Source organism: Penicillium manginii, assembly GCF_028828005.1.
Source record: "Penicillium manginii strain IBT 31320 chromosome Unknown utg000002l:1.0-5564898.0:1.0-5567710.0, whole genome shotgun sequence".
Taxonomy (NCBI): domain Eukaryota; kingdom Fungi; phylum Ascomycota; class Eurotiomycetes; order Eurotiales; family Aspergillaceae; genus Penicillium; species Penicillium manginii.
The window spans coordinates 225,022-243,675 of NW_026643103.1; the positions used below are offsets into that span (position 1 = coordinate 225,022).

At 49.9% G+C, this 18,654-nt stretch overlaps 7 protein-coding genes across 7 annotated transcripts; 3 read left to right on the forward strand and 4 right to left on the reverse strand.

The window, feature by feature from the left end:
* Positions 1-1,086: 1,086 nt before the first annotated feature.
* On the reverse strand, positions 1,087-1,573 carry N7533_001369 (EthD domain-containing protein; the record flags this gene model as incomplete). Its single annotated transcript, XM_057098019.1, has 2 exons — positions 1,087-1,350; positions 1,415-1,573. 2 exons carry the CDS (start codon positions 1,571-1,573, stop codon positions 1,087-1,089), a joined length of 423 nt encoding a protein of 140 aa, XP_056963155.1.
* Positions 1,574-3,279: 1,706 nt separating this feature from the next.
* Positions 3,280-4,529, forward strand: N7533_001370 (intradiol ring-cleavage dioxygenase; the record flags this gene model as incomplete). The annotated part of the gene is made up of 2 exons (XM_057098020.1): positions 3,280-3,535; positions 3,595-4,529. The coding sequence occupies 2 exons, from the start codon at positions 3,280-3,282 to the stop codon at positions 4,527-4,529; spliced, it is 1,191 nt and encodes a 396-aa protein (XP_056963156.1).
* Positions 4,530-7,011: 2,482 nt separating this feature from the next.
* N7533_001371 (putative integral membrane protein) lies at positions 7,012-8,447 on the forward strand (the record flags this gene model as incomplete). Its single annotated transcript, XM_057098021.1, has 5 exons — positions 7,012-7,212; positions 7,311-7,421; positions 7,482-7,867; positions 7,921-7,985; positions 8,074-8,447. The coding sequence occupies 5 exons, from the start codon at positions 7,012-7,014 to the stop codon at positions 8,445-8,447; spliced, it is 1,137 nt and encodes a 378-aa protein (XP_056963157.1).
* Positions 8,448-10,466: 2,019 nt separating this feature from the next.
* On the reverse strand, positions 10,467-12,184 carry N7533_001372 (uncharacterized protein; the record flags this gene model as incomplete). The annotated part of the gene is made up of 2 exons (XM_057098022.1): positions 10,467-11,770; positions 11,827-12,184. The coding sequence occupies 2 exons, from the start codon at positions 12,182-12,184 to the stop codon at positions 10,467-10,469; spliced, it is 1,662 nt and encodes a 553-aa protein (XP_056963158.1).
* Positions 12,185-13,400: 1,216 nt separating this feature from the next.
* On the reverse strand, positions 13,401-14,186 carry N7533_001373 (uncharacterized protein; the record flags this gene model as incomplete). The annotated part of the gene is made up of 2 exons (XM_057098023.1): positions 13,401-13,802; positions 13,917-14,186. The coding sequence occupies 2 exons, from the start codon at positions 14,184-14,186 to the stop codon at positions 13,401-13,403; spliced, it is 672 nt and encodes a 223-aa protein (XP_056963159.1).
* Positions 14,187-14,952: 766 nt separating this feature from the next.
* On the reverse strand, positions 14,953-17,096 carry N7533_001374 (uncharacterized protein; the record flags this gene model as incomplete). The annotated part of the gene is given in 4 exon segments (XM_057098024.1): positions 14,953-15,364; positions 15,375-16,407; positions 16,500-16,739; positions 16,919-17,096. 4 exon segments carry the CDS (start codon positions 17,094-17,096, stop codon positions 14,953-14,955), a joined length of 1,863 nt encoding a protein of 620 aa, XP_056963160.1.
* Positions 17,097-17,918: 822 nt separating this feature from the next.
* N7533_001375 (YbhB/YbcL family Raf kinase inhibitor-like protein) lies at positions 17,919-18,605 on the forward strand (the record flags this gene model as incomplete). The annotated part of the gene is made up of 1 exon (XM_057098025.1): positions 17,919-18,605. The coding sequence occupies one exon, from the start codon at positions 17,919-17,921 to the stop codon at positions 18,603-18,605; it is 687 nt and encodes a 228-aa protein (XP_056963161.1).
* Positions 18,606-18,654: the final 49 nt, after the last annotated feature.

Consider the following 18,654-nt stretch of genomic DNA (forward strand, 5'->3'; position numbering starts at 1 on the left):
CGATCCAACAAGTCACTAACTGGCAACGATCCATGGATATCCAGAGAAAAAAACGATAGCATTCGGGCGCTTACAGTGCAATGTATTCTCGTGATTCATGTCGATTTACATATGCTCCAGACACGATCCGGGGTGGCACCAGATCCATCTGTAAAGCCGGACAGATGAAGCGGCATTTACGGTGAACAGGGCCCGCAGAGGGAAATATGAGACGCCACCAGGTAGTACTGACAAAATTGGTGAAACTTCCCAATTATGATGTGTCTTTGCTGGCCAAAGACTATCGGGGCAGCAGTCAAGATTTCAATTCCGTGATCTCCGGCGGGCTGACCAGTAGCACATATAGACGTGGCGCTGAAAGGCCGTGAAAAAACGGGTTCCAGGAGTATTCTTGATGATTTCAGTTTCAGGCATGTTCTTCCTTAGGGCAGGGACAGCGATACAGGAATTTGCGGTGCCTCATTCCAAGGCTACTACATCACAGAGACGGTTAGGCAACAGCCATTGTCAACTTGAATGTCAATGATCACCGCTCCTAGGTATTTGCGTTAATAAGATTACCTATGTACAATCGAGCCAAGCAACTTGAACAGGGCTATAATGTATTTTTAACTCAATTTCCAGTTGACGAGGGCAAGTGGCAAGCTTATTAACACTCGCCGAATTCTGCACATTTGCATTTCTACACATGGACTCACCACCATTCTATTCTAATTGGTTATCACGTCAAATCTACCCGGCATCATCATATCTGGTACTTGATTTGACAAATTCCCTTTTGGGGTGATGATAGCAATGCATGTCATCATATGCGCGATCTTGGCTCTCTCAAAAATGGTCATCTTATGACCCGTAATATTATCTGCTGATTGCTGGCAAGCCATAAATATTTTACCGAAATTCCAGACCTATTCCGTAATCGATGGCAAGCAGCTCGCGGAGGATCTATAGAATTAAAACCACTACATTCAGATATCTCAAGGTTTTAATGCTCAACTGCCGATTGTGGTATGTTTGCTTTATGGACATGAAGTATGATCAATCTGTATGTCACTTAACTCGATTCTTTGCATACCAGGCTTTGGACTATTTAGATATGCTAAGAGCCTTCCCATGCCGGAAGTACGTGGTAGGGTATCCCAGAGATACCAAGGCCCTCGGGACATCAACCCATTGATCCTGGTCTTTAACCGCAACCTGCCATTCTGGATCCGACATGATATTTTTGATGGTTTCCACACTGGGAAGTGTATATTCAATAAAACAGTCACACTCAGCGAAGTCCCAGGTCGGTCTAAGACCTCCGATCTCTTGCTTCAAGCCATCATTCAGAGGCGGCGGCGTAACGAACTAGATAGAATATTTAGTTATAGCTAGTAGATGATTTCGCGAGGGGGTAGGAAAATCTACGCACAAGAGAATAATCAATGACCCCATATTTCTCAAACACTGGAATCGCAAGAGGCAAATGCTCATTCACTATCCAATCGATAAATGCCTCGTGGGTATGTTGCGGTTGACGGTGGTGGGTGATTGTGAATTTGACAGGCGGGGTCCCGGTAGTTTCAGACATCTTGATGGTTATGTGTTACAACAAAAGATGTTTTCGGACGGAACAGGCCGGAATTAGTTTAAATATCAAGCCTGAGTGATTTAAGATTGAACGCTGATCTGACGTCAGCTCGGTCTTTGAGGTTACCGATTTAACAGATTTAGGCCCCCTGTTTTAGCCTGTTCCATTCGGTCTTTTTCGTTCGAGTTTGGGGGCCAAAGCGTAGATTTCGCTCGCATGGTGCTAAAAGCAATACCTGAGTAATAGTAGTCAACTAGTTAAATATTACGTAAAGTAGCCAATTATGTGCAACTAGCTATAGGGTATTATCGAAAATCCGCCTTCTCCTCAAATATAAACCGCCGATGCCTAAAATATCACATCGTCTCTTTTCAGGATGCCCATTCCCGAGGTCTAGAATTTTGAGATCTTTTCGAGATTTTACCTAGAGAACGCCTCAAGCTCACCGTCGTCTCATATAAGGAGAGTTCCGGTAGATTATTTTCGAGGCAGACATAACACTTCATATGACTCCAGCTCGTTTCTGATTTCTAGGGAATGAAAATGGATATTCTGCAGTGGATATGTCAATAGAGACTCAGAGCAATTCCATGTACCTGTAGACTAGGTTGAGTCATACAGATTGTTAACTCTACGTCCGCCGGCTTGTAACGATGGGAGCTAACACAGAGGTGCAAGCAATGTACAGTATACGACCGGAATCGTGGCCTGTTAGATGGCTACGACGGTGCTTTACATCCAGTAAATTTACCACGAGCACTAAAAGGAAGCCACATATCCAATGAAACCCCAGGATATTTTGATTGATAATAGAGGTGTATGAGATATGAGACGCCCCGCTGGAAAGTGTGAGCCCCAGTTTCATAATAGCTTGTGGCGTCGGTATTGATTGTTCTATTCCAAGGTTAATATAGAGAAAGTTTTCCCGGATATATTAGTACCAATGAGAAGACATTGAGTTAAGGGGAAAGATAACTTTGAACTTCTTGAGATGCGACTTCGACGAACCTTGGAGTTGATCAATATTAGTTAGCACACCAGAGCGACTTTGACATCTGAGGAAACAGCTTTCAGTGGCCAACCAATCACTACCTAGGCATTAGCTACTAACGAATTTATTAGAACCTTGGAAGTCCAGGTCCAGTCCGGATGGACCATTGCTCGCTGGGTGCTTCGAGTTTATATCGACTGTGGCTGACGCGTTTAAGCTTCGTCACTCCACCTCCCGCCGTCAACGTGCCAAGCACTTCCCCTTCTTATTCCTCTTCTTCAACTCTGTATAAATTCCGCCGGAGCAGAATTTCCGCTGACAAAGACCGTGGTGGAGCAGCTTCTTTGCAAATGAGGATTGATTCATTCGTCAGCCAGGGATGATCATGCCGCAAGGGTAAAAGGCTGTGGGGCTCATCTACTCGAGCCGTTGTCAAAATGTCCTTAACGCGTGGCGCCAAGAGCACCAATATCTACGGAGTGAGGAATTCACCCTGACCTAACAATTAACCGGTTTCATCACGGCCAAACGAGCGCATTCTCAATCAAATGCTGTCTTCAACGGATCGATCTAGTCTTCAGAATGACGCGTCAAGGAAACTACGGATTGATGGTTGTGCCGTATAAATCACGGCTGCTATGGCCTCCTCGAGAATGAGAATTAACTCACGACTCAAGCTTTCTATCGGCATTCCATTGAAATACCCAATTTCACCATGGTTCAACTAGCCAAGGTCCTGGCCATTGCAGCAGCCTGCCTCGCCGCCCCCGTTGTCGCTCACCCCGGCGAGAAGCACGACCCACATGTACTGAAGCGCGAGCTCCATGTTCGCGATGCGATGGCTGCCGCTGGAAAGCGATCGCTGGGTGGTTGTGAGAGCACCCTGCACGCGCGTGAGCTGGCAAAGCGCAACGTTGCCCGTCGTGCTCACACCGTTCAAAAGCTACGCCAAAAGCGCGGCATCACCTCGAGTACGATCTTTCCATAGACACCAATCCGACCCAGTGATCGAGTCGCTAATATTCTACAGCCCCCCAGAAGTATCGCCGCAACCTAGCCGCCCTTGAGAAGTGGGAGGCAATCGACCACAACCGAACCGACGCCTACCACCAGGGGCTGATCAACCAGGAATCCGTTTTCGGCGCCAACACCTCGTGCATTCTGACACCCACCGTCACCGACGGCCCTTACTACGTCTGGGGTGAAGTCGTTCGCGAGAACGTGAAGGAAGAAGAGTACTCGGACGGCGTCGATGTCCATCTGGAAGTGCAGTACATCGACATCAATACCTGTCGCCCAGTCCCCGGCGCTCTGGTCGATATCTGGCAAGCCAATGCTACTGGCGTGTACAGCGGTATCTCAACTAGCGGTAACTATGCCGCCGATGGCTTGAACAGCACCTACCTCCGCGGTATCCAACAGACCGACCAGGAGGGCGTGGTCAATTTCGACAGTATCTTCCCGGGACACTATGATGGCCGCGCCACTCACACTCACCTGCTCACCCATCTGAATGCGACCATGTTCCCCAACAAGACTCTAGAGGTGGGCACCGGCAGCGTCGCTCATATCGGACAACTGTTCTGGAACGAGGTCCTCCGCAGCGCTGTCGAGGAGACATCCCCCTACACCAGCAACACGCAAGCCGTCACCACCAATGCCGATGATATGTGGAGTGTCCTCCAGGCCGATGCTTCCTACGACCCTTTCCCCGAATATATGTACCTGGGCGAGGACCTTGACGATGGCCTTTTCGCGTGGATCCAGATTGGTATCAACTCGACTGCCGATTACACCGATAACTCGTACTACAGTATTGCGGCCTATTACGATGCCAATGGCGGTCACGAGAATTCAGACAGCTCGTTTGTTGGCGGCGGCGGTGGTGATAGCGGCGGTGGTGCTCCCAGTGGATCGATGTCTGGTATGCCATCATCGTCTGCCACTGCGTCTGCTTCCTCATAAATGAGCTCAGCTTTAACTTGAAGTGTTTACGGGGTAGGGATAGAGAGTAGCTTTAGCTATATATAGAGTACAGTGTACTAACTAGTTCCAGCCATTAAATATGAATAGACTTTATAACTATCCTGATTTCTGCTTGACCGTTTGATGTTCCCCTAATTTTGTGCTGTCGACTCGAGTTTTACTGTTCGGTCTCATTAATTGGCCATCGAAATTGGATAGTTTGCAAATTTAAGGTTGACCAATGGAGCCAAGGCCAGAGCCCACGTCATGAAGTGTCCTAATAATGGGTTCAAAATTTGCCTATAATGCGATTGTATTTGTACTATGTTGACAAGTAATAGGGCGCAGTACGAAGTAGGAAGATCTCCAAAATATCAGTATCGATACCCCTGTCCATCCGTTGAATAATTGTTGGGGTCAAAATCTACGATTCTAGAGCGCACTCACTCCGGCCTACTAGTAGCATTTCCCACTCACTCCCACTTCCGCGTAGCAAGGTCGAAACACGTGTAATGACCAAACAACAAGTGCTTCGCTAGCTACTTCGCTTCTGTTTCAGAACCTTGGTTCAGAAGTTCTAGAAACCCACGAGCCTCTAACGAGCTTGCGACGTCTTTGGAACGGGCCCTTGATTTTATTCACGGTGCGGACCTCGCGTGGACATCGCGTGGACAAGTTCTCCGGAAGGGGCTGAGTGGGTCGAATAGGTCGAATGGGCAGCAGCGTCTGCTTCCTTACTCCATTATCCGAAGTAGATAAAGTCTGCATAGAACCGGCGAAGCGTTAAGCGCGGACTCCGCAAAGATGGCGGCCTGGCCCCCAGAGCCACGGATCCGATGAATGATGGCTTGACGGAACCGGTCGAAGTAAAGCCATGGGAAGGGACATGCCAACAACTCCTTACCTCATGGAAAGTTCGGCATGAACATGTGGCATGCAATGGTGACGATCAACTCATGCAGGGTTTCAATAAACTCCCCCGCTCCTCCCTGGTACCACTATCAAAACTGGATGCAACTTGAATAAAGTTTCCCAGCAGTTTGGCAAGACCCCGAAGATCTCCAAATCCCCTCAATTGAGCACATTTGTTATTTAGCCAAACTGTTAGCCGGCTGTAGGGGGTATTTTAGGCCGTCGATCGGATCTCCGCGGGCGGGGATACAATTGCACATGCCTAGAAATAAGCCTCCTCCATAGCATAGATAGCGTGTCAATAGTCGATATGCACGGACGGATTTGCAATAGTGGAAGATCTGGTTCTCGGCAAAAGTGGATGAAAGAGAGAATGAACGGTAGAGACAATGGACCATGGTGCATTGCATACTATATTATTCACGAGATATACTAACAATGTACAACGCAACATGACAAGAACCATGTATGAACGGAGTATGAAGATATGCATAATGCATCTGGCATTGCCCGATGGGGAAGGTGCACGAGGTGAGGGTTAGCCCTGACACTAGTCCTCTTTAGGCTCTGGTACGTACCTTTGATGTCTTCCTTTCTACGCGTTCTCCAGGCCATAAAATGATCATTCGGATTTCAATGGTTTAATGGTTTACGTCCATCGTTGATGATTATGCTTGGCGCCATACTATCATGTGAAATCTCCAATCCAATTCTCTTGCAAACTCTCCCCTCCTTCATCAATAGGACATGGCATATGTCACCTTCTCCAAGAATCTATACCATTGGCTATTCGGTAACCCTCCACTTTTCATCCCTGGTTCTTCTCACCACATTCGGGCAGACCTCCACCCAACCGGAGAAATCTCCTAGGTCGGAACGCCATCTGCGCGGCGGGCTTGGGAATGGGGGAAAGTCATTGTGTTGGGTGGAGGGGGGGGGTGCGGCTCCCTTCTGAAACCCATCGCCACTAGTCGCGATCACCAGTTCTCCTGCTCTTTGGGCAAAAAGTGTCCGCCCACACGGCACATCAACCCTGCAACTAGACTCCATCCACCATCCCTCCTAGTCTGATTCTCTGACGGTTCGTGCATTGATGATATGTATCGTGCCCTTACTTCATTCCCCACTTGGCACTTGGGATAGAAACGGAGTTCGGAGTATCGAGCACCAAGTCTTCCATCAACCATTGGAATGCTACACCTTCGGCTCTCCGCCCTCTCAAACTACCGCGGGATGGAGTTCTCTTTCGAGACCGTGCCGATCGATGGAATTTAGACTCGGCCCTAGGGGGGGGCAATACTACCCCACCCGAACCGAAAGATGCGTGCCACTTCACGCAGGGGCTCCGCTGTGCATGTCGGCACCGCGTGCCCAGTTTACCAGAGCCAAGTTTGTCTAGAATCTGGAGCTCCAGTCTTTTTTTCGTCCCAGATTTGTCGGAGATCCTTAGGAGAATAAAACCACGAGGACCCCATCTCTGTCCCCCCTCCCCTTCCCCTCCCGCCTCCATTCCTCGATCACTCTTATCTCCCACCTCGCTCCTCTATGCGGATGGCTCCATACTGTCGTCATGGATGCTGAAAGTCGCAAGGAGGCCGCCGAGGCCGCCATTCTGGCTGCTGTCAATGACGATTCCCGAAGTAATGCCATTCTCATCGTCACCTCGGTCTTCTTCGCCATCTCGCTCGTCAGCGTCTGTCTACGAATCTTCGTTCGAACCCGGGTTGTGCGAGCTTTCGGGTGGGATGATATCACTATGGTGATTGCGATGGTAAGTCTTCCTTCGAGCCGCGAGGGCGATATCTTATATCGGCGCGCCGGTCCTGGAAAGTCCACTGGGAAACTCAAGCTCACACTGTCCATCTCTAGGCCTTGAATTTGGGGTTTGCAGTCTGTGGTATCGTTGGAGCGAAGAACGGAATTGGCCGGAAGCTGGCATATTTTGAAGCCTATCCCGATCATTTCAATCGCGCGCTGCTGGTACGTTTTTTTTCAATACCATGCGACATGGTGCAAACATAGATCTTAACGTCTTTTTAGTGTTGGTGGCTCGGGCAGATCTTCTACGTAATCACCTGTGTTGTCGCTAAGATCTCAATCATCATCACCCTCCTGCGAATCACCGTTGATCGGATTCACGCCTATATCCTTTACGCCGCAATCTCGCTAGCCACCGTGGTTGGTTTGATCTTCCTCTTCTTCACGATATTCCAATGCACTCCGGTCGACCACTTCTGGCACCAACTCTCCCCAACCGGACACTGCGTCGCGAAGAATGTCCTCATCGGCATCGCATATCTGTATAGTATCGGAGCCGCCATCACCGATCTTACGATTGGATTGCTTCCAGTCGCCCTGATCTGGAATTTGCGCATGAATTCCCGCACCAAGACCGCCATCGTCGGCATTTTGGGCATTGGTTGCATGTTCGTCATTACTCCGCCTCTTGCGCCTAGACCCACCGCTAATCTATTTCCAGTGCTTCCGCAGCGGTCATTATTCGCATTCCATTTGTCCACCACTACCAAGACACGGAATTTCTATGTAAGTTGACGGCAGCTTCCGAAAAGGAAGAGCAAAAAAAACATTCAATTTAACCTACCAAGAACCCCCACTAACCTGGTTCTCTCAGACAATACCTATCAAATCTCCATCTGGTCGAACGTCGAAGCCGGTCTTGGCATCACCGCCGGCTGTCTCACCACCCTCCGCCCCCTCATCCGATTCCTCCGCGATGGCTCCTCCGCCTCACGCAGTCGCCCCCGCCCCGGCTCATTTCCCTTGTCGAGCCACGTAGCGCAGAACAAATCCTCGCGGTCTCGCCACGGCGACGGCGCAGACCAGCTTTGGACCGGCACCGACGCCGACGACTACCATGGCGTGACAACGACAATCATGGGGACGCAGCGACCGAATCCAAGAAGCAGTAGCGAGGAAGATCTCAATCCGAATCAAGGATGGAAAGTCGAGCGATCGGTGCGGGTGTCTGTGCGCGATGATTCATGACGACCGTCCAGATGCACATGCATGCACAGACACAGGCTGGCACATGGCATGAGGATGAATCGAACATCCCTAAACGACACATTCTAATACCCCATAATCCCTATCCATGTATAATTATTCTACTAAGATACCAATTGACGAGTTACTATTTCCATGCCAAACCGCCTCCATCACCCAGACATCTGAATAATGTCAGTACTTTCTAGCAATCTCCCGACCATTCTCCGTAAACACCACTCTTTCGTACTTTGTCAACAAATCCACACAACACCACCCATTGAAACCATTTCCTGCAGGGGTTCGCTAGTCACCACCAGGATCAAATCTAGCGTCCACTCTCTGCACCCAGAATAGCCACATACAGTGGGTCAATCAATCGGCCGGCCCCATCCCTTTCCCAGCCTAAGCGAGATAATTCCCCGAAAGCCACGGGTCTGGCCTCGGTTTCACACTCGTCGGCAGTTTTTCTTCTTCTCCACTTTACAGCCTTGTCGGATCCGTACTCTAGTATACCTCAAGTGTACTCCCGTGCAAAATAAACAGTTACTACTACGTAATTGCCTTCCCGGTGGGATGGATGAAGTATGTCCCGTGATGATTTCTGCACTTTATTCGCAGGCGAACCCTCCCCGTTTTTAATTAATAGTCCCGATATTCTGGATCGGTAGATACTAGTCTAGTAAGTAGAACTCCGTCTATGGAACTTAGATCTCTGTGGGGAGTCCTCCGCTCATATTGCAGGGCTCTGCAACCTGAACTATTCCGAGTCCGGGCCATGTCTACGTATACATACTCTATACTCACCCCTGTAGAAATGAAGTTAGGATATCTTCAAGTTGAAATGCACGTCATTCCGTGTGGACTATTAGTAGCGGATGCCAACTAATCTCTATTTACAAATTCTACCTACGAAGTAGATAATCGCATCTATAGGCGCACCACGGGCTTGGATGGTGGAATCCCGAAATACCCAGCTGGGCGCATAGGTGCTGGGGATCAACCGCTGTGGATGGAACTTCTATCAATTGGATGCCGCATGTGGAGGACGGACTGGACCCAAATCAAGTGGGACTGAAATTTCAGGTGCCGGCAGTAATGGGGCTACTATGCTCTTGCAGAAGGATGCCTCCCATAAATCTTTCTGTTTCATGGCCGATATTAACAGATACTCGGAATCCATTGACATAATTTACCCCGAAAACACTCTGAAGTTTTCGTCAAACCCGCACAATTGCAGATTTCAAAGCTACAATTTTGCCGCAATGTCTTCATAAGATACGATCTCTTCATTTAGATTGCTTAGTAGAGGCTTTGTGGGAAACCAACAGACATTCCCAAGAGAAAGAACATCTCGGTGACCCAGCATGGTATCCTGGAGATGTGTGTTTCTATTAGGCGCCCGCTTAGGATGTTATAAGGGGTATGGAAGGGCTTCAGAATCTACAACTATCCCCTTGGCAATTCGAGAGGACCAACAGCGCACATTTATTGCTCACCGATGGTAAGTTGATTGGGCTTTTCCGGAATATTGTCGGGCTTGAGGTGCCAAACTTCCACGTCGAATTCTTTTGGCCTGTCGACGTGCAGCAGCTACAGCACACGTTCGATGGAAAATTTCTGTGTTCCTTTGAAGTGAAGGAGAAAATGGTTCCACCCGATATGTTCCGTCCAATACGCTAAGCAATGAGTTATTACCCCACATATACCTAGGTACTATTTCCTGTCCACTGGTAGGGACGTGGGCAATATTCACATGTACCTATGAATGTCGTGGTGCCTCATTAGTTTTAAGCAAACGTCGTTCTCAAGGTTTGCCAGAGCCGCAATCTACAAGTCCACAGCTACCGAGGAGCCTAAGTTATACTAGGGCAGCCGTTGCCTGCAGATTTGGCGTTGGAAGGTGTGTGGTACTAGTATGAACTTTGAAAGGGTCGACTCTTAGTAGAATCTATCCATGTGGACATCGGGATCATCTCATTAAGATTGTATATAACATATAAACCATTACTAGTACTCAGCTTACTGCGTAACTGTGACCTCGGATTTCTGCTCCTTAGTCACAAGACCCTCCTGCGAAGGCGACACGCCAACCGCATAAGCATCAACATGCGTAGAAGCAAACTTCCTCGCGGACACTTTGGTAGCGAATAGAATATCCAGCTCGGCATACGTACGCCCCTTAGGCTCTGGCAGACGGAAGTACGACCATGTAAAGGCGATGAGTGCGGTGCCGCCCCAGAAGAAACCCGTCTTACCCGAGGCATTCCACGCGGTCGGGTTCATGAAATATGGTTCTAGGACCTGGGAAACGACATTTGTGATCTGGTAGGCCGTACGCGCCAGGCAAACGGTGAGAGGGCGGAGTCGGATCGAGGAGGTTTCTGAGATGATGGAGTAGGCAATTGGGCCGACTGTGAGAGAGTATGTGAAAAGCCAAAGGAAGCAGAATGAGGCCTGTGCCCACATGGCGGATTGGGATGTTGTAGAAGCGTTCAGAATTCCAATGAGGAAGAGCAGCGTGCATAGGATTGCTTGGCCCCAGACATACAGTGTGCGTCGTCCGAAGTAGGTAATCAACCACCATGACAGTGCAGTCCCGACAAAGGCCACTCCGGTACATCCAACTCCCAGTTGAAAGGCCTTGCTGGGATCCATGCCAGCTTGTGTAAAGAAATAAGTGGGCGAGTAGGCAAATGTACTACCTGACAAAATCTGACCCATAAAGGTAAGGCAGCAGATCTCTGTGCGGCGGCGGTCGACTCCCTTGAAGCAGTCCCAATACGTGGTGCCGGCCTCGATCTCTGCTTCGATTTTAATGGTGTGTACCATCATCGCCAGTTGCCCATTGATCTGATCTTCGGTTTTAGATCCACCAAGGCGACGAATGCTGCGTTTGGCGTCTTCAAAGCGGTCCTTCCGAACCAAATACCAGGGAGACTCCGGGGCCAACCAGCACACTGCCATCAGAGGCACTGGCCAAATCCACTGCAGGGCGAAGGGAATGCGATAGCCCCATTGATCGGGACGGTCAACCAGCCCATAGAGCACGCCACTGGCAATAAGTTGACCAATGGCCCAGCACATGTTGACATAGATGGTGAGGTAGCCACGTAAGTTGGTTGGGCACACCTCGGAGGCATACGCAGGTCCGATTGTCGCAAACACGCCCCAAGAAAAACCACAGAAAATCTGACCGACAAGAAGGACGGCGGCGGAGTTGGCGAAGACGGTGATGAAGATGAATGCAGTCAAGAAAAAAAGGGCCACAACCATAACAATTCGGTATCCGTATCTCGATGCCGCCCATCCGTTTAGAATACCACCTGCAGGGTAGGTTAGCACAATCCGACAAACAGGGGAGGGGGGGTTTGGAGCTCACCAAAAATACAACCAACAGTACTAGCCATGCTTAGACCCGTCTGCCAGGGCGCGGAGACCTGCCAGCCGATCTCCTCGCCATAATATTGACCATACTTCTCTTGAAATCTTGGATAAGCGAAGAAGTTACCCATCAAGATAGTATCGTAGCCCTCCATCACAATGGACATGGAGACAGCGACAGACCAGAGCACAGCCTTGCGATTCTCCCGCAAGGCCTGCCAAAGGGTCTGCGAATGTTCCTCGTCGGTGGCATGCTTTGCCTCGACGATGGCGCCGTGGCCTAGTGTATCCTCGACATGATTGGCGGCCGACTTCTCAAGAGCTATCTCCGTCTGGGTCTGGGGATTGTTCGACATGTCGAAGGGTGTTACGTCGCACAACCAAGAACGCGGAGCTGGGCAGACAGGCGACCAGGGCCAGCGCTATATATGCATGGGTCGATCCGGGCATTGTCTGGCCACGGCGATCCACATGCCATGCCGGGGTGTAAAGATCGCGTGGAGAAATATCAACATAGGCAAAGACCCAACAGGGACTGTATTCAGGCTAATTGAACCAGGGATGGCGCCGAGAGAGTATAAGGTGTAACCAGTAGAAGGACGGGGAGGATTGTGGCTAGACCAGCTCCGGAATGCGAAGGTTGAGGACGAGCACCTGAGACTCTCAATTTCGCACCTATCACAGGTGAGAATGAGAGTGAGATAGCTGCTGCTAGGATCGTTTGGGTCAAGTGCTTCCCCGCGACCGTGATTAAGTCTTCTTTTGATTCTGGGGAATGGAAAGTGGGAGAGATGCGGCATTATGATTGGACCCCAAGGGGGCGGGAGGCGACGCCATGGAGAGGAAGCGAGAGCCTAAGCCCATCAAGGTACGGAGGATGTGCCGTGAAATCGGTGAGCTCCCAATTCTTTCCGAAGTCAAGTCATATTTAATCAATTGAGAGCGTTGAACGTGGCACGTCGGGCCGGATATGCAGTCACTCCTTGGCTGATCGGGAGGTGGAAGCAGTGAGCCGGGTAAAATGGGGATCAGATGATCAGATTAATATCGGGAATCAATCAACCAATCAGTTCATGTGTGGTGATGATCGAAATCGTAGTCTGTAGTACCAGTATGCAGGTAACAGTTAGTGCCCCTGGCGATCTGGGGAAGATCATCTGAGTGAGGAGTAGCGTAGATGGAGAAGATGAGAGGAGGTAAGGAGTGAAGAGAGGAAGTATGGAGGTGACCTTCAGGGAGGCACATGACTTTATCTCCATCGTACTTGCCTCAAATGCAAGTGTTGTTCTATTTCCTGTTTTGGGGATGACGTGGAAGTGGGAGTGTCTTCCGGGAAGGTGCTCCCCTTGCACCTTCCATACATAACATACTGACTAAGACAAGGGAATGATATCAACTTTTACTTCTACTTCTTCTACTACTTCTTCTTCTTGTTCTTCCATCTCCTTCATTACCTATGGGTATACTTCTATATGCAAATGGGTATCCGACCAAATATAACATGACAAAAACTCCGGCCTTGAACGGCAAGGCAATGCAATGCGATGCGATGCGATGACAACCCTCGCCCAATTAACTCCCATCAATCCGAATCCGTGTCTCCATCTCTTCAGCCCACTTCTCCGTCTCCGTCTCCGTCTTCGAATCCAACAATCGCAGGAACCAGAATGGTTGATGATTGACCGCACTCAGTCCAGACCCAGAATCGAGTACCGCCCAGCTCGTCCGTCCCTCTGAGCCCAAGAAAATCCCCTCAATCGGTGTCCCGCCCACATACTGTCGGTAAGCCTGCACAGGCTTAGTGTGCTCTGCTCCAAACCCCCATTCCATTTGCGCCGTGTCGGTACCCTCCGCGATGCCAATCGCATGCCAATCTGGTGCGCCCGCTCCGGAAGGGACGTATGCTTCGAAGGTTTTGAGTGCGCCGTTGCAGCGGAGGAGTGTATTTGCGTCATTGTTGTCGACAATGGTGATCTGTAGAGGGGTAGCGTTAGCGGGATTGTCGTAAGTTGACCTGGGCATTCCGGTGCCATCCGGAAATTAGGGGCCAGCCTGCTGCTGCTAGCTGCAAGGAACAGAAATACTTACTGCACCCTTTTCGATCCCTTTCTCATCGGCCGACCGCGTCACGTCGCAGCCAGCAGCGAATCCCTCTATGCGACAGCCCTGTGAACTGCCATTGTTGCACCCATCCACGCGGATCTTCCAAGGACCGGCGGTGTTGGTCGCGTTGTTGTAATTCGGTAGTGCGGAGCAGTTGTCGATTGGGACAACGGAAGCGGCGCGTGGTTGGACCGGTTGAACGGGTTGCGCGTGAGCTCCGAGCAAACAAAGTGCGACTAATGAAGTGCGAAGCATTGCGAGCACTTGGAGGTACAAGCTTTGGGATGGGAATACAAGACAAAACAAGCCTGGACCATGAAAAAAGAAAGAACAGGGTCCAGTCCTGTCGAGGCTAAGCAAAATGTGTTACTAAAAAAGCTGGGCGAGGCGGCCGGAGTTCCGGGGATCCGCCAGGATTATATCCACACTACGGAGTGACTACGGAGTGGAAGGGTAAGGCCACCGTTTGGCGGCGCATTGAAATTACTGATTCCAGCAAGGATTTTCGTCCTTGGGGCGCCAGTTTGGGGGCAGTTTAGGGGCAATCCCAAGGTCATCGCCCTTTCGACCTGCGCCATACCAATGAGATAGGCAATTGGGCCGGAGAAACCGAACAGCCTCAATGACCCTGCCGATCATGACGCTCCACTTTGACCATTTTCTCATTCCTGAGGGCGACCAGCCAGTGAGCAAGGCTGACTGCTGACTCGACTGCACGCACTGCCCAGCTTGCATCTCGTATCCTACCCCAATTACGGAGTACAGTCAGACCAGCACGGACAACTTGGCAAGTCTTCTCTTCTTCTTTACATAAATGCCGACACAACCCCGCCCGAGGCAACATCGTGATCACTTTCCGAATACGACGTCAGAGTTTGGGGGCCAATCTAGTCCAATGCGCTGGCATCAAACCAACGGATTACTACTCTCGTAACTTGATCATCAATCATCATATTCACTATAGAGTATACTAGTAATATCATATAGTCATAAATCTACATTCTAATCTATACCATCCAATTTAACTATTCCTAGAAAGTAAACCCTCCTCCTCCTGGGCATCACCATCACCATTCCCATCCTCCGCAAACTTCAACTTCTCCGCCATCGCCAAAGCATCCCGCCGGCCCTTCTCCGCATTAACGATCCAAACCAAAGGCAACGGCAACACAATCAAAACCGCAATAACAAAGAACCCCGACCGCACTTGTCCCGTCGCATCAACAAGCACCCCCACAATTGCCGGCCCAATAAACGAACTCCCTTTATCCGTCGCCGCATAAAGCGCATAAAACGCCGCCTCACTCCCAGGAGGAATCAGCAATCCAAAGAAAGACCGACAATAAGACGCAAGTCCACCACCAACAACACCATGCACAATCGCCAAGGGGAAAATCTCCCACGGCTGCTGTAACCCAATAACCCCCCCACCTCTTCACAAACGGAATATACCCCAGCATCCCATAAAGCGGAATCAATTCAAACAGCGCAATACACACCATTATAGTCTGGTTAGACTTAAGACCAAATCGCGCCGAAACCTTCGGCCACATGAACGCGCCGCCCATTCCAGAAACAATCACCGTGATGGATAAAAGGCCAATACCAGTCGTGCTCATATTGAGCTCCGTGCGCGCGAATAGGATTGCCGTCCCGGAAACCGTCGCCAGTGCATCCGAGAGCATAAACCACGCGATTAGGAAAATCATGACTTCGCGTAATTGGACCGCTATCCGCACAGTTCGCCATAAGGATTTCCACGAGAATCCGACTAGGCGTAACCAGACGCGCCATTTTGCCGAACCGCTGGCGCCAGTGCCGGACGAATTAATACTGTCGAGCGGAGGACCGGGTCTAGGTCGAAGAAGACGACCAGTTAGATAAGTGAACGCGCACCACCATATACCAACAAGGAGCAGGACGAAACGCATTGGCCACGTCCCCGACGCTTTCGCGAGAGACGTCTTGGATACAGTGATGAGGATGACGATGCTGAGAATCTGCACGATGATGGCGGCTAGATAGCCCAGTCCGACGCCCTTGGAGGAGATCTGGGTTGAGAGCTGGAGTTCCGGGGATGCTGATTTGGGCTTTCCGTCTTCTTTCAGTCCGGACTCCGAGTCGGGGGAGTATGAATGTGATTCGGGATTGGCGCTTCGTTGTTGGTGGTGGTCATGGACTCCATCCACGCTGTCTTGATCACTCCATTCGTTCCAGTCAAAATCGTCCTCGCGGCGATTGAAACTTGATAGTTCTTCGCTGTTACGGTGCTCGGGGTTTTGCACGGAGGGGTCGTTTGCGACGAGGATGGGGAGAAACGAGTTCAATACCACGAATGAGGAACCGAGACAAGTCACCCCGATAACGACTAGTATGGCGCCGAGTATATATATTGAGGGCCAAATGAGGACGAATAGCATGCTAGTCACGGAACCGATGAAGCCAAAGGCCAGGAGAAGCGATTTGCGATTATGCTCTGGTACAAGAGGATTAGTTCAAGTTGAAAGTTTGGAGTGGAGAGTGTAATGGTAAATAAGTAAACAAACGAACTGGAGGACTCGGACTTACCATAGTCAGCCAGAGCGCTGAACGAGATCAAAGTCAGCGCCTGGATCAGCACAGCCAGCGAGAAGGTATACATCGCGAAGCTGGCGGTATTGATTTGCAGGCCCATGAGTCCGATGACACACTGTTCGCCATTCCGCGCGTTCTCGTCGGGTGCATTGTCGCCCCAACACGGTCGGTGAGTATCTTGTAAAGAGCCATGTTCGCGAGCGAGTTGTTCCAGCATTAAAGGGAGGAATGATCCTGCGCGAATCGTATCAATTAGCTTTTATCCCGAGGTCCATTCCGTATGGTCGCAGCAAAGAACTTTAATGTATATTATATTTGCTATAGTGGGGCAAATAGGAAAGTATAGTGTAACGCAGTATACCACATAAGTAGTAGAATGGCAAGTCAATTTGGAAAGGGAATTAAGTTCATACCAACGCCCGAAACAGCAAAGACCTCAGCGGCGATACCATAGGCGTACCAACCGAGGATCTCCCTGCGGGTGGTCGGTGTGGTATCTTCACCGGCATATCGGGGAGGTCGCTGTTGAACCTGGGCCCGGGCCTCCTCAGCGGGATCGGTCTTGAGGGCAGCGAGTGTGGACCAGATCATGGAGAGGGTTCAGGAACAAGGGGAAGCGAAGAAAGAAGAAAAAAAGAAGAAAGAAGAGTCAACCTTGGAAAGATTGGAGATTCGTGAGGATTGAGGACTCGGAAGCCGGATGCGGGCGGAAACACGGCAGGCGGGGCCATGCGGTCATTGTGCAGATCGAGTATACAAAGTAGTTAACATTAACTTGAAGCTAGGTAAATGCATATAGCTACCTACCTATATATTGCTCTAATTATAAGTTGTAGCTCTTCAATTTTGCCACAGAAGAGGCTGGGAAGAAGTGTAAGTATAAGTATAAGTATAGTGACTAGTGAACTATAAACTAGCATTGTTTATACTGCATACGCTATTATAAGATACGCAGCAACATCATACCTCCAATCAGTTACATAATCGTCTTTCTGGTAGCGTGGCCGAGTGGTCTAAGGCGCACGACTCAAGCTATAAGCTTCCGTTCCCCAGGACCGGAGTATTCGTGTATCGAGAGGTGCAGGGGTTCGAATCCCCTCGCTACCATTTCTTTTTTATTTTATTTTATTTTTCAATGGTCATTGTGTACTCCCATCCCATACTCTGATTTATTTGGATAATAATTAATAGTCAGTTTTTATCTTTGAGATGCTGCCAGATTATATATGCTTTGGCCATGCCGGTTCCGGACCGGTTTCGGGCCGCTGTATTGTATTCTACCCTTCAAATGCTTGGACTTTTCTTTTATTCTGATGCAAAATACCCGGGCTGCTACACAAAGAACTTATTCCTAGCAATAATATTGCGTGTACGACAGTTTATTTGGCAGAAAAACACAAAAACTGCGCAGCAATGCCAATCCTTCACTACCTACAGTATGGCCTTGGCCGGCTGCTCTACCCTTTCCGAGACCACGAATCGCGCCAAATCATCCACCATCCGGCCTTCCTAAATATCCCCAATCCAAATATGACCCTTGAAGCACCCGAATGTGGTCCTTCGGGCTCTACAATGCTTCTCAAACACTCCGGGTATGCGGAGGATGGCGTCGGCTGTCATCCAGAGCTACGCTGGTCAATGCCCGAAGGCACCTCGCCAGCCAAAGAATATGTCTTAATCTGCGAAGATATCGACATCCCGATTCCATTCCTTGTCATACATCACGGCCTGTTTTGGGATATTCCTCCATCTGCAACGACTGCGGTTCCGGCCTGCGTGGAAGTCAGCCCGGAGAACGCAAAACACCGCCGGACCGATGCCGGCTGGCGGTTTGTGCCAAACCCCCTGGGAACATCTTATGGTGGACCTGCTCCTCCCTTTGGCCATGGTTCTCATCGTTACGTTTTTACTATTGTCGCTCTCGACGCTCCTCTTGATTTTGACAATCCCGAAAAGGTCAGCAAGAACGATATCAAGGAGGCCATGGTCGGCAAGGTCATCGGCTGGGGCCAGTGGGTGGGTGTCTATGAGCGAGTTTGGGGGGGCATAAAGACGGCGAACTTTTGGCTAAAGGAGAGGATCTTCTGGACATCGGGATAATAGTATAGATTGGTGTGCATGACTGGTTCACAGGGGAGTTGCCTTTTCC